The following is a 14,336-nucleotide window of genomic DNA, read 5'->3' as shown; positions in this document are numbered from 1 at the left end:
GTCTGTGCTGCTAGTCTGCCTGCTTCAGATATTCATGTTATTATGTTATTGATTCTCTAACTTTGGTTTCTCAGCTTCTATTCCAGGAGTATATACATCGTTGCAGGGTCCCTGCCTTGTGTCCCAACTTAGTAGTGCATTGAGGTACACCTATCCAAGACGTGATCCCCCAACCATATATCCCAAAAGTGGGCAGGCGCAAGTCGCCAACATCCCTTTCCTTTCCCGCAATCGTTCTATTAAAACATAACCCAAATTCCACAGTCCAAACCATGAACCCCACAGAGATAACCGTTTGTCGTCGCCGAGTATATCAAGCGGAGAAGTGGGGAGCAGAACTCGAGGGCGAAAGAAGAAGTCAAGTCTCCCAATTCCTCCTCCGCGCCGTAAACAGCAACCTCGCATTCTCCTCCTGCGAACTGCCCACCCGGACCCCTCGCTCGACCTTCCTCCCACCGCCACGCGCCAGCACGGGAATGGCATTGATCCGCGACAAATGCACATCTAGCACCAACGCGCGCGGGCGGGACCGGTTCGCCCACGACCCGGGAGTCACGGTCCACCGCGTCGTCGCGGCCCAGCCACTACCCTGCGAGGAGGAGGTTGATGTCGATGACGATGACGGTGGCGCTGGATTTACGCCCAGCAGGCCGCGGGCGTCGCCGACGAATCGCTCGATGCAGTCCAGGGGCGGCAGGAAGCGGCGACGGATGCCGCAGCCCGTGTGGTTGGTGTCGATCTGGTAGTCCGGGCACTGTTTGAGGGAGGCGAGGAGTGTGGCTATATTTGTTTGGTGTTGTTGTTGTTGTGGGATGGGAGTTGGTGGGTGATCGGCTGCGAGGTTCGCATCATCGTCATCAGCTTCTTCGTTATCGTGGTCTTCATCATCCAGCGGGAGAAGAAAATCCGGGTCGTCAATGAGAGTGGAGCCGAGGAAGATGGTCTTGGTGCGTAAGGCGAAGAAGCGCGTCATTTGGCCTAGATGGAAGACGTCGCAGGCGCTGGAGTTGGCGAAGCCGTAGCGGCATTGGAAGTGGCGGGGGTGAATGGTGGTAGAGGTGGCAGGCAGGGAGAACGGGGGTCTGGGTTGGGGGGTTGTTGTCGTGGTTGTCGTGGCTGCAGATGTGGATGTTGTTGTTGCTGCGGCGGAAGGGTAGGCGTCGTCTGTCGCGTCTTCGAGAGCTCCGTAGGCACGGAGGAAGTGGGCTTGCAGGTCGGTTATCGTGTTGAGGACGCATTGTCGGCGAAAGTAAAGTTCCTCTGGATCTGTCGATCAGTAACGTGATTTGCTTCTTGGACAAGCTATGTGCTTGTTTAGATGTTGATGTCTGACCTTCTATTCCTCCAGCGAGATATCGCCAGGGAAACGTGGGATTTCCAGGAGCTTCAACGACGCCATTCGACCAATATCTCGACCCCATCACGACGAGGGTATGGGTGTACACCTGAACAATGGCGTACTCATTGAGGAATCGAGCCACGAATATTGTCTGGCGGATCCGATCCTCGGGCAGCTTCAACAGAGAGGCTGCATCGAACTTGGTGAGAGGGACCTTTCCCTTGCCAAAAGCATAACCTGACTGTGTCAGAGCTTTCTGAACGGCCTGTGGTGAGTTGAAAGCATCGGCTAGTTCCACCAATCTCGAGACAAGGGACACAGGCTGCACTCTGAGTCTGGCGTCAAACGCCCGCTGTTGGTCGTCATCATATGAGTCGTAGGACAGAACCTCGAGAAAGAGCTCAATGACATCCGTTCCGAGACGCGAGGAAAAATGATCGCTTGGAAGTTGAACAACCGGTAATTCATCCGTGTTCCAGGCCTGCTCGCTATCGGGAGGGTCTAGGCTCCCAACCGCAGATTCGGAGGCCAGTTGCTGGGTTTGGATCTTTTGGTGCATCAGGCTCTTGCCCTCCGCGAACTTGTGCGGATCCAAGAGAGCCCTAAAGTAGGGGCTGCTGCGCATGATATCACTGCTGGACACTCGCCAACGATGGACCACAGCTCTGGATGGAGAGGCAGCCACTGTTTCGGGGTCCAGGTGCTCAATGGTTATGTCCCCCGTTGAAAGGATGACCTTGATGCCCGAAGAGCTCCGATTGGAGGGCAGAGGATCATTATGCTCCAGGAGAGTACCCGAAGATCCATCAAGAGGCTGTTTGACTCTCCTGGAGTTTTGCAGCGACGGGTTATCTGGAGCATATCGTGTGGATGCCTCAACCGAGGCGGAGGAGTCATTCAGATCCATGCCAATGAACTGCGTGCTCGGTACCACAGCCTGAAAAGTGTTTTACAATGGAAGTCTCCTTCCAAGCCAATCTTGTTGTGGATCTCACGGGTCATCAAAGCGAGTGTGCTTTTTATCTGCGGTAGAAGCAGATAGTTGTAAAGCCGGTTAGAGGTAGTAGTGCTATCAATATTAACCGACAACACAGGATGCTATGTAAAAATATTAGTAACTGTACAACAAGAGACAGACTCCATCAGAAGCTATAGCTCATAGCTCATGTCACTGGACAGCTGCAAAACCAATAATGTTTGTTATCAAGAAGCAAAATGTGATGAATGCGAAAGGACATGAACAAGCTCCGCTATTATATGAGTGGGATTGGTTAACTAACTTATGTATCCGAATTACTAAGCAGGCACCATGACTTATTAACAATGGGAGCATCGATACTCGCAAGAAGAAAAAGTAACATCTTATACTCACCACGTCTGCTACTGTCATGGGCCTGAAAACTTTATTGCCACAGTGCATAGGTCGAGGCTTGAATATAGGCACGGGGATCGAAATATTGATGCCCAGCTACGATAAGACCTATCTACCTCTTACATGTATAGCCTTGCAGACTCTCTTTGATGATGATGATGCTTATTCTCGGTAAGTAGAAGAGCTTTCAACCCCAACTCGGAGATGTAGTTAGTCACCATGGACCTCGCCCTGCATGGTGACAGCCTTTGATAGAATTACCTCACCTAGTCTGAAAAGTCGCTAAAGATTGATTTGTATCATTTCCAATTAGAAATGATCGGCTTGCGCACAGACACACACAGTTTCCACCTTTATGATGCTGATGAATGAATAAGGATAAGGATTGTGCTGATGGGACAGTCTTCAAGCATGCCTATCAGAAGTCCCCCACTCTGAGTTTGTGCCTTGCACTGATGTTGAATACTCGAGTGGATTGTCAAAAGTGGTAGAGATTACTCGGTTCCACATCCATTCCATACTCTGTAGGGAAGAAGGAGCCCGTGAGCTGACCAGTACTTGTGTCGTAAGGAAAGAACTCATCGTAATTGCTCGGAATTTCCAATGTGCTCTCACTTTGAATTGGAAGGTCGTCTGCCGCTCCCAGGAGGTGTGGGGACGGGTAATGAATATCGCCGGTCAATAAGGCCGGTGATTGCTGATAGTCCAATTTCGTCCCAAGAGGTGGACTGTCTGAGTCCGCCGAGCTTTCTCTTGTTGTTCTAATCGGATGTGAGATGGGGGGTGTATCTGCAGGCGACTCGAGACTGGTCAACTGGACAGAAGGAGACTCAGAGACTTTGATGTCCTCCCGTTGTTTGAGTTGGCGCAAAAGCCGATCACAGAGTCTGCGGGCTCTTTCCGGAGTCTTTTGTGTCCTTGACATCAAAGACAGCCACTCATACGCTTTATTAAGAGCTTTCGAAACCATCGGCGCTTTATCCGGTACATGCTGAGCTTGAAAGGCGAGCTCAAGAGCGAGTACCGCCGTTGCTTGCATCAAGTAATGCAATAAGCACCACCAAGGTGACGCTGTATATAGCGTTGCAGCTTTCAGCTCTTCTGGGAACAGTCTTAACATGTGACAAGCTGATTCAACGCACTCCGCAGCAATTTCCTGACTGAACTCTTGCATCTTGTCCCCTTCGCTAAAGGACTCTACACGACGAAGACATGGTCGTGTGATGCCCATTCTGGTGCTGTAAAACAATAGAGCCAGACTAAGCCTCTGATTTGACGTTTCCAGCGATACATGCGATGACTGGGTGCGGGTGAAATCGTACTCGTTGGGGAGATTGTTTAGCCATGTGTCAAGTTTATGTGTGAGGCTGTGTATGGCGAACTCAATGCTTTGCCAAGGAGATCGAACTGTGCTCGGGGTGTAGATCTTGGTTAGGGATTCTTTTGCAATCATGGTTAGTTGCACCAAATGAACAAAGTACAAGGACCCGCAGGGTGAGAATCTATCCTCTTCTGAATCCAGCTTTTCGGCCACCGTGCTCATTGCATTCAAATCCGACTGGTCCGTTGACAGCACTTCCGTCGGACAGGGGCTACCGTCAATCGAGCGCCTAAGCTGCCGCATCACATCTTCCCTCCCAAAGTCTTGCTCATCGAATGGAAGGGGCAGAGGTGTCGTACACAGGCTGTCGGGGATAAAAGAGGGTCTCCCAGTCATCACACTGAGCCGAAGATCAAGCGTATATAGAGCCCACCATACACGGCATCTGATTTCTCTTGAAGTATTGGATGTGCTGTCTCCAAGATGGCGTAGATGCAACCCAAGGCCTAGAGACCCGCGGATCGCGCTTCCACAAAATGCCCAAGCGCTGACATACATTGTTAGCTGTGTGTGAGCAGTAGAACAGAGCATGGATGGATTGAGCACACGGACCGGTTCACATGGCCTAGCGTCAGCATATACAAAGCAGTTAGTCCTTCAACCTGCAGCTGCTGTAGATCAGGGAAAGTCAGTAGCTGATGATCTAGACCCAAAGCTTTGGCCTTGAGAAAGTACACAAGATGAGCGTCCTTATCCATTTGCCATTCAGCCTCGGATAAATGCGCGTACTTAGTAGCAAGGGCGAAGATCAGGTTGAGTATTGCTAGCCAGCGATTCCCAGGGCGTAGGGACCCAGGGCGTAAGGATGAGTTTGTGAAGAAAGCCTGGAATTGTGTCCCAAAAGGGGTAGTACCGATAATCGGAAACGAGGGGTGAACCCAATCAAGGTATGTCTTGTAAAGCTTCGTTGCAACATCCTTGGCGGGGCAGGAATATGGATCCACGTTGTCATATATAGGGATCTCCATGGCGTCTAAATGGTAGTTCGGAAATGAGATGCAGCGATTGTGGTGGGCTGCTGCTATTGCTGGGGATGGTCCCTTCCCACTGAAGTATCCATGATCATAGCCAAGTTCCAGTTCTCTGGCCAGAGTCTGTAGCCAAGAGATCTCTGAGCTCTGGCCGACAAAACCAGTCGCTTGCGAAGCCTCGTCCCGATTTAAATCCTCCTCTATGCGATCTAGGTTGTTCTCAAACCCTGAAAACAAAGGTGTAATGGCTTCGGATACCGACAACTGCCTCCGGGCCTCGGTGTTCGGAGTCGCAGAATCGTCATGGGAGGAGGCGCAATCGGACGGGTCTTCCTGGATGAGAATCAGCAAGGGCCCTAAGCAGAAATTAAACAGAAGAGGTCATTGAGCGTACCACTGCCAGAGCGAGTCCGATCAGCTGGTCTTCAGTCATGCGATAACGAATGCTTAATCTTTGCAAAATGTCTTTGTAGGCATTGATCTTAGTTTCCAAGCCGGCCATTTGTCTTCATTCGTGACAATCAGCGTCAATTCTCAGGCTCCGAGTGTGCTCAGTGCTCAGGTTTGACGCACCTTTTAGACTTCTCTCTTTTTCCGTCAGTGTAGCAACAGATCATCCCGGCATCCCGGCAGTTGCGGCAGCCTGACCTGTCTCCCGTGCATTTTGTCTTTCTCTGCCTACAAGATTCGCACGCTCGACTTACGTGGCGACGGTGAGACCGAGCGGAATGGACTGCTTCTTTTCCTTCAGCTAACCTCGGGATGGCCATCTTTCTGATACCGGAAAGGTCCCTACTGGGCCTTAGCAGAGGGGGGATCGGGTTATCCTGGAGCCAAAGCGAAAGAGGAAAAGTTTTAGCATGTTCGAAATGAGTGCATTGAGTTGGGTGTCATTATTAGCTTACTCCATGGCTGTGCCCTTTTGCTTCAGGCGCAGCGACTTGAAACAACGCTGACGCTGATTGAGTTGTCCAGTTGGATATCTGCATCATGGGGATACGTGAGGTTGTGAGAAGAGAAGAACCTGCATGTTGATGATCAGGTTTGTCGATTGTGGTATCGATAGGGATGGGTTCTATATTATCCATGAATCTTATACTTTGGTACGCCTTGAGAAGAAGATTGTGGCTCATGTTGATGTCATCTGGTCGACCCTGACCCCTTGAGTCGGAGGAGACTTACAAATGGAAGGCACTGCCGTGGTTGGAGAACGTTTTGGATTTGAATTCAGCGTCAATGGAGAGGAGGGGGCGGAGGGTGGAGAAGTCTTGGATGAGTGTTCCTGACTGATTTCCACTGAGTTTATTCTGCGGAAAAAGAGAGTGAAAGAGTGAAAATGGGATAAATACCTCTCTCATGACTCGGTGGATGCGTAACCCAATTCTGTATGTAGTTTGTCTGAGATGTGTCTCGACCCTGGACTGGCCGCCTCACCGTGCAGTATCTTCTATCTGGTATTACCTAATTCGACTCCTTATGATTCAAAGCTCGTCAAGCGCCCATCTGTGGTCTGGCTGTAGCGGACCCAGAACCAACATGTGAAATGAGCCAGAAAAGAAAGGTACACACACACCTCTTGAATCCTGAGTTGGCTCACCGCCGGTAAACTCTCCAGCATCGGTTCTGGTGAGATAGCTTATGCGGGGTTTAATCGTAAAATGTAACCCTGCCATCCCCTTCCACTGTTGGTAGACTCTTAGACTCTTGCGTGCATTGGCATTGAGGGGAATATCAACCTCTGACAAATGAAGATGAGCTGGGCGAGACCGAGTCTCCATCTTCCTTGAGAGCAGAGGTGGAATACAAACATCGCTGTTTTCTCGGCCATGAGAAGAAGCGCGCACCCGAAGTATAGGAAGCGAACCATGGGTTGGAGCGGTCTAGTAGCCTAATGGAAACTCTCTCAACCATTTCTGAACTCATATGCTTATGGAGACGGTCAAGTAATTGTATCTGTCTATTAGCATGTGATCTCCGACGTTAGCCTGCTAAAGCTTTGTGAATCATTCCACTTACTTACACACAGGCAGCAGACTGCACTGGGATCGCTGGGGAAACGTATTGTTCTCCACCAAAGATTTTGAGTCACAAATCCATTGAAATGGCGGATGAGAAAAAGTCTCCCAGGAGCCAGATTTTAGGTTGCAGTGAACATTCTCTCTTCATGCGTGATCTATATCTCGCCACAACTCACTGATGAGCCATGAGCCGCTGGACGCTTAATTACTTGTTGCCTGACACTATTGAAGCTAGGCATTTAACCTTCAAGTTTCCCATGAGCGCACCTAGGTACAGTGGCCTCAGTCTCCATGGAAGTTGCCCACAACCTTATGCAGTGACTGTGTTTGTCATGGCACGCTGGGTGGATCCCTGAGTCAAAGATGGCCATTCAGAAAGCTGTTTCGACCTTACCGAAAGCATCCTGACCTCATGCTTGGCTAATTTATTTGATCTTCCATGGCTCAAGTCTGTGAAATGACGGAGTTAATAGTCACGGGAGTGCTTCAGAAGCTCAGGTGTTTACCGGGTTTCAACGAGAAAACCTGCATAGTACCTGAAACGGAGTCAGGCAAAGCCGATCGAAGAAAGGTCATTTAAACTTCCGCTGCTTGTGGATCACATCTGACTTGCCTGGTTTGGCTGGAACTTATAGCCAGCTCATCAGGTTCGGTGGGCAGGTAATTGGTGACTTCAGCACACACCCACAGAGAAGCGGAGATGTTACTACAATGCGTCTCCGATGATCTTCATGAACCCAGAGTTTGTCGAGCAATAACGTTCGCTGCATCTATCCATGGTCGAGACACACAGCAATCGCCGAGCCTAGTCCTCAGCCAGCCCTAGACCTGGTAGAGTGGCTTCTATCCAGCCTTGACACGTAGACGGGTTTGAGCATCCGGAACAGTCTGGTAAGGTGCGAGTGATATGAGTGGTATGATTCAAAAGTCAGGCTTGAATTGCAGAATTGAGAAGAAAGAAACCCTGGTTAGAAGAAAAGCAAGCAGAAATATTGCAAAGTCTCTTAAGAATAGAAAATAAGGGCAAGTCCGAACGTCATTAATACTCTATACACCCGACTGAAGTAGAAAGATCACTCAATAACAAATCCTTCCGCAACACACTTGATATCCTTGGTGAACGCGGTGCTCTCTCCTTCCATCTCCAAGAGAGAGACCTCGTTGACATCGACTTCCACAAAAGGGCTGGTCTTGGAGAAGCGTACGCTCATTGGGAAGAATTCATTTTCATCGCCATCACCACTCGACTCGAACTCAAAGCTTCCGGATGCGTTGCTCTCATCCACCGTGCCAATGTTCCAGTCAAGACTGTCGCCAGATACTTCATACACCGCGTCGAAGCTAGACACCGCGGGCTCGGCCGTCTGATAGGGGATGGTAACAACAACGTCCCGGAGGGTGTCAGAGCCAGTGAGTTCGTACTCAACCGTGACTGTAGTCGAATCAGAGCCCTTGTTGACCCACACGGTAAAAGTGATAGGAAGTATTTCAGCGTTGTCAGACCCAGAGCTAGCGACACGCCAGCGCAAAACACCAATCGAGTTGTTGGCTGGGAATCGCTTAGTGATATCTTTCAGCTGGATAGCGGAGTCATTTGTGAAAACAGCCTTGTCAACATTTGGATGGGTGCGGAACTGCGCGCCATGCGTGGGGATTGCAAGGAGGTCGAGTCTGACTTTGGTGAAAGAGGGATCGGTAATGCGAAGCTGTAAATCACCCTTGACTTCAAACGATCTAAGGGCTCCTTCCCGGGTAAGTGTAGCGGAGATAGTTTCGGCAATTGTCACATGAACGGGTTCACGATCGCCAGACAGCGACGCCCGAGCAGAAGACACTGTGTCGGCAACGGGAGTCGATGCCTGCGGGGTCACCAGTGGGGTGGCCTCCTCTGCCTCGGGGCCCAAGTCACCACGGACTTTCTCGTAGATATCAGTAGTTTTCGACTTCTTGCCGAGCTGCATACCCTTGCCACGGACAGGTAATGGTCTACCGATGGGAGCCGGAAGTGTCAGCAGCGATATGAATTGGGGCGTGAAATACAAGGGGTCGGTTAGGGTGGGAAGGGAAGTATATGACATACTTAGCGAAGGTCTTCTTCTTCTCTGCCTCGTAGGTGTCATATGTTTCGGGCACAGCAGGGCGGGATGGAGGCGTATACACAGGGTAAGATGGAGTCCGAGGCGCCATAGAACGACCGCTCCGGGCGGCCTCCTTTCGTTGCATTTCCAGCTGCTTGGCCTTCCTCTTGCGCTCCTCGCTGGCCTCCAATTCTTTGTTCTGACAGGGAAAGTTAGCAACCGTCGTCTCGAAGCCATTTTGCTGAGTCGTACCCGCTCAATGATCTCCTGAATTCTCTCCTCGTGACTCTCCATCTCCAGAAAGGTCTTGATCTGAGAAAGTGATAGATTCTCTCTGTATCCTAGCGTCACCAGCTCGTCGTACGCACTGAGCAATTCGAACGCATTGCGCACAATCTCTCTTTCATCCAAGCTCTTACAGATACTGGTGGTGACTTGGGCGAAAAGGTGAAGGCTGTCGATATCTTGCAGAATATTGGATTGGCGGTTTGTGATCAGAACAATGTATAGCTCATCCAGGGGCTGGTAGACGAAGCGGACATTATCTTGCTCCACGGTCGTATGTTGTGTTCCAGAGTCAGCTAGCTTAGGGAAGGATGCGAGGAGAGCTTCAATTCTGGAACGAGCGATTTCTCTGAATTGACGCGAAAGGACTGCCTTGCCCCCGCGGGTGCATATCGACGCTGCGAGGACGACCTAGTGTTGTGCCAGGTTAGCAGTGGAGGCTGGGTCAAATTGACTCATGCTAATGAAAAGTTACCATTTTGTAGATTGACAATTCACTGTTCGGCACAAATTGACTGCGAGACCTTCAACAAACTGCTCCGGGAAGTGCAGATGACGAGTGTTCTTGTTAGGCGTGTCTAGACGTCGAAGCCACGGAGGTCGGAGTCGCTTGCTGTTCTCTTTGTCCCCGTTGGCCCGTGCGCCCGCGCTACCCCCTCGCTTACCGCAGCACAAGAGGCTTCGTCCGCTTGCAACCCCGTAGTAGGACATCCTCAACTCACCCCAGATTCATTGCTCTGTTGCTCACTGTCGACAGAGCTGAGTACTCTCTTAGTGACGGACTCCCCGGTCTGACTCTGAAGGTTCGGCGGATACCTCGTCTAGTAGCCAAAGCCAGTCATACGGTTTGCGCTTGGGCTGCTCGTCAGGCGTACCTTCATCGCCACGCCAAATTTTGCACGCGTCTCCCAACCTTCGGCTTATTTCATGCCATGACAGCTGCCTCTTCGCTGGCTTATTTCACAATGGAGGCTACTATGGCTGAGGACAAAATGGAAATGGCATCTCCATATCAGGGACACGTCGACGATTTCGACATCGATATCGACATCATGGAAGACCAGGCTTCGACAACAGATAAGGACATGATGATAGCGGACGACTTTCCGGAGCCATCAAACGCAGTTGATCATGACCTAGAGGGAGCTCGCGATGCAGATATGACCGATGATATAGCGGAGCGGACGATGGATGATGCGGAAGACGCTTTCGCCGACGAAGGATACAACATCGAAATGCAGTACGGGTCCGATCGGGATTATGAAGCAGAGATGCTAGAAGACGACTACGACGAAGATATCGATGCTCCGGTCACTGACGTTGAAGTCCAACCTTCATTTGAACAGCTTGACGAACCAACGGAACAGGACCAAGCTCTAATCGATGGTATCACCGCTGTAGACGGACAAAGGGAATCTCGCAAAGAACTTCACGAGGATTCTCAAGAGCAGCCTGAAGAGCAATCTCAAGGAGAGCCTCAAGGAGAGCCTCAAGGAGAGCCTCAAGGGGAGCCTCAAGGAGAACCTCAGAAAGAGCCTCAAGGAGAGCCTCAAGAGGTGTCCGAAGCGGAGCATCACGCCGAACAGGAAGCTGAGGTTTCCCCATGCCACCATGCTGAGACTCGCTCCGAAACGGAGCATCTTCAAGAGCCTGCGGCAGATCATCTTGAAGATGGAGAGGTCGAGGAAGGCTATGTTGACGCTAATGAAGCAGAACATGGAACTGCAGATCCCACACAACCCGATGAACAGGGCGACAATGCTACACAATCGGCCCAGGTTCAAGCACACAAAAACCATCTCGACAAGACTGACTTCTCTAAAAGTAAGGCTGAAGGAGAAACACGGGAAGAAGAGGAGGTCGAAGATGTAGAACGGCAGCATGAAGAAGAAGTTGAACGCCAAGACGGTGGAACGATCGAGGCCCAGGGCATGGAAAAGACAGACAACGATGCCGCGTATGGTCAGGATACTCAGCAACCGGTCGAGCAAACAGTTGAGGTGGCAGAACATGAAGCTCTGTACCCAGTTAAGGTATATTACCAGGAAACCGAGATATCTCTGTTCCCCCCTAGGGAGGGTGATTCCTCAGAGACATTTTTCCTGGAAGATGAAAGTCTTGCATATGGTTCTTTCGCAAAGCTCCTTGAAGCATGTCGAAATGTCCTCAGAGAGCATGTCAGCGATAGGGAGGTGCTCATTATGGATGTTGATGCCTTGAACCTTCAGCTTGTAGAGGTTTGTTTGGCCTGCCCTTCTTACTGCACAGATGCTAACCTAAACACCAATCAGGATTCTATGCATATGGACAAGATCACGCTATTTCAAGTAGTCGACCTCTATTTGCGCCTATGCCACAATGAGGGCATTGATGAGCCGGAGCCGCTTTATCTTTCACTTAGCACACGACTGACACTTGCTGCGGAGCTTTCTGATCTTCTCGCAGTAGCCAACGAAGGAAAGGGCCTTACTGATATTCATGCCTGGGATAGTTACGCAGAGGCTGAAGCTGTCTCCGCGGAACTATATGAGGGTCTTGACGAGGTACCTTACTCTGATTTGCCGCAAGAAGAAGACTACCCTAAACCTGAGGATGACAAACAAGTTGGTACAGAGCTTCTTCAAGACGTCTCTGATCACCAACAAGATCATGAAGAGCATCATGGTGAAGAGGGTATTGAAGATAATTCTCAAGCGGAAGTTGAAATTCCAGCTAATGGTCGCGAAGACGATGCATCTAGAGAAGGCCTCGCTGATCAGGCCGGCGAAGCTGAGTTTGAGGTTGAGACTGAAGGCCACGCAGCTATCTCTCAACACCCGGATGAAGCATCATACCATTCTGAGCAAAGCGAATCAAGTGCCACGGTTGCCCAGCTACCACCGACTGAGAGTGTAGATGAGCAGCAGGCAGGTGGCGGGTCCGCCAGTGTTACAGACCATCAGCCCGCTGAGACTCAATATGAGTATAACGACCTCGATGGTACGGAATTTGATGAAACGTTTTCGAAGGGAAACACTCAACTTGAAGGTATCGACTCGTTGGATGAAGTTGACCAATTCGAGCCGGGCGAAATTGTCGAAGCAACTCCTGTCGGTTCTTACGAAGCTATTTCCGGCTTCGAGGCACAAGAGACTCATCAGGAACAGGTTTCCAGTGTACGAGAAGACTCTCACACCTATGAGAAGAAGTCCACTGCAGCCTCTCAAGATCATGTCGATGTTGATGGTGCGGCATTGCATGATGGTGATGATGACGATGCTGCTACTCCGCCCCAAGATACAGAAGCTGAGTTGGACGAGAGTTTCCAAGACGAAACGGACAACAAGGCTCATCCAACTATGAAATCAGCAGACGATTCGACGGGTGTTGTGGATAATTTGCCAAGCGAAGTTCTCAAAAACGACGACGAAGAAGTCGCCCATGCAGATGAATTCGAAGATCTCGGAACTTTCGATAACGAAGCCAAGCAAAGTCCGCTTCTGACAGCCAGTCATGACAATGAGGATGACTTGAATTTCGATGATGATTATCTTGATCTGGATCTTCAAGAAGATTCAGGCACGATTGCGAATGAAGCTCCTTCGAAAGCGCACATTTATCCCTCCACCAAACGACACCGTGAACCGGAAGATGAAGTTGAGTTGATTGAGACGCCCTCGCCTGACGCCAAACGATCCCGATCCGCATAAAGTCCACTTCTTGCCCACTTACCCACTCGCCATTTTCTCTGAATATCTCTTATCGACCCTCTTCACCGCGCGCTTCGTCGCCGATTCTGGGCATTTCTCACCTTTTCACTCTAACCACTCCAGCGAGCTGTGCTGATCTTAGGCTCCATATCTGTTGAACGGATAGGAGGTAGCCAGTGAGCTTCACCAAACACTAGCCCTTTATGCCGCTAGAAGACCTGCGAGTACAGACCAATCGGCTTCTCGCGATATCACTCGATCAGGTACGTATCTCTCAAGATGTCACTTCGCCTTTTCTCTCTCCCTCTTTGCAAGGAGTATATTTCCAAGTATGCTACCGCTCGGGTTATCCCTGGCCCGGGCTGTAAAACCAGGTTTGTATTTGTTTTCACCCTTGTGCTTCTTCGTCGCTCTTGGTTTCTGCGATACCACCTGGGTCGGCAATTTGTCTGGCGTCTGGGGTTACATCTTTCTCCTTCCATTGTGTGTTGCAACCGGTGTTGTGCTGTAATACCCCTTCTAGATAAGCTTCAACGCTCGCGTGATGGCCTAATAACCTTGCGCATCTCCCCGGGTGGATCTTAAAAGCTGGTACTATTTGAACTGGAGGCTCATCTACGCTTCTTGTGTTCTTATCCTTAGCGATGAATTGAGGCCAAACATTTTCAGTTGTCTTGACTACACTTAATTCCTTTAGCTGTTGAACTCAATACACCTTGAACCTCTGTTACTAGTAGGAGCCAGTTGACTTGGCTTGTAGGAGGTTGATCCCTACTTCCTTCAACCTTGGGAATAATTATCTCAATAATTCCTTCCTCTCCGCTCCCTGAATAAATTGTCCGACAATTCTAGCTCGTGCAGTGAAGAGAAGTGTAATTGGATCTGGTCGGCTTCTAGCTACAATGCCATTGTTTTGTGTCTAATCTAAGGGACGACTGCGATACGGGTGTGCAACAGGGAATATCTGTACCATAGTATCACACCACTTTGGGGGCAGGAAAGTGAATCAGGTATCAGTGGTAGGTACGGAGTAGAACCAGAAATTATGGCGTTCCAAGCGAGAATTTCGCCTATTCTTAGGCACCCTTTGTTTCAAGACGCTGATCACGTACTGAAACCAGCCTCAACAAGGGGGGGCCAGACTGTGGCTGGCAGTCCTTGATTGGATCAGGGTGAAATGGAATGGCCACCGTTGCCCTTCCG

At 50.2% G+C, this 14,336-nt stretch overlaps 4 protein-coding genes across 4 annotated transcripts; 1 reads left to right on the top strand and 3 right to left on the bottom strand.

Moving 5' to 3' along the window:
• Positions 1–95: 95 nt before the first annotated feature.
• Positions 96–2,539, bottom strand: BO95DRAFT_387550 (uncharacterized protein). Its single transcript, XM_025583527.1, has 2 exons — positions 1,334–2,539; positions 96–1,260 (listed from the first exon to the last, which is right to left on the bottom strand). Exons 1-2 carry the CDS (start codon positions 2,244–2,246, stop codon positions 359–361), a joined length of 1,815 nt encoding a protein of 604 aa, XP_025443067.1. The 5' UTR covers positions 2,247–2,539; the 3' UTR covers positions 96–358.
• Positions 2,540–3,189: 650 nt separating this feature from the next.
• Positions 3,190–5,833, bottom strand: BO95DRAFT_452538 (CeGAL family transcription factor; the record flags this gene model as incomplete). Its single annotated transcript, XM_025588155.1, has 4 exons — positions 3,190–4,579; positions 4,645–5,396; positions 5,458–5,569; positions 5,637–5,833. The coding sequence occupies 4 exons, from the start codon at positions 5,831–5,833 to the stop codon at positions 3,190–3,192; spliced, it is 2,451 nt and encodes an 816-aa protein (XP_025443066.1).
• Positions 5,834–8,154: 2,321 nt separating this feature from the next.
• Positions 8,155–9,922, bottom strand: BO95DRAFT_431151 (coatomer subunit delta; the record flags this gene model as incomplete). Its single annotated transcript, XM_025584995.1, has 4 exons — positions 8,155–9,067; positions 9,162–9,358; positions 9,412–9,855; positions 9,920–9,922. The coding sequence occupies 4 exons, from the start codon at positions 9,920–9,922 to the stop codon at positions 8,155–8,157; spliced, it is 1,557 nt and encodes a 518-aa protein (XP_025443065.1).
• A 454-nt stretch (positions 9,923–10,376) lies between these two features.
• On the top strand, positions 10,377–13,133 carry BO95DRAFT_452536 (uncharacterized protein; the record flags this gene model as incomplete). The annotated part of the gene is made up of 2 exons (XM_025588154.1): positions 10,377–11,681; positions 11,736–13,133. 2 exons carry the CDS (start codon positions 10,377–10,379, stop codon positions 13,131–13,133), a joined length of 2,703 nt encoding a protein of 900 aa, XP_025443064.1.
• Between the last annotated feature and the right edge of the window lie 1,203 nt (positions 13,134–14,336).

This window comes from Aspergillus brunneoviolaceus, assembly GCF_003184695.1.
Source record: "Aspergillus brunneoviolaceus CBS 621.78 unplaced genomic scaffold BO95scaffold_27, whole genome shotgun sequence".
NCBI lineage: Eukaryota > Fungi > Ascomycota > Eurotiomycetes > Eurotiales > Aspergillaceae > Aspergillus > Aspergillus brunneoviolaceus.
The sequence above is the reverse complement of the archived record's forward strand: the minus strand, read 5'-3'. Positions and strand labels throughout refer to the sequence as shown.

Excerpts from the sequence above, each read along its gene's own strand:
- BO95DRAFT_387550 (XM_025583527.1), bottom strand. The coding sequence starts at position 2,246 with ATGGATCTGAATGACTCCTCCGCCTCGGTTGAGGCATCCACACGATAT. Across the intron at positions 1,261-1,333 it reads TCTCGCTGGAGGAATAGAAG|AGGAACTTTACTTTCGCCGA; the intron begins GTCAGACATCAA and ends CGACAGATCCAG.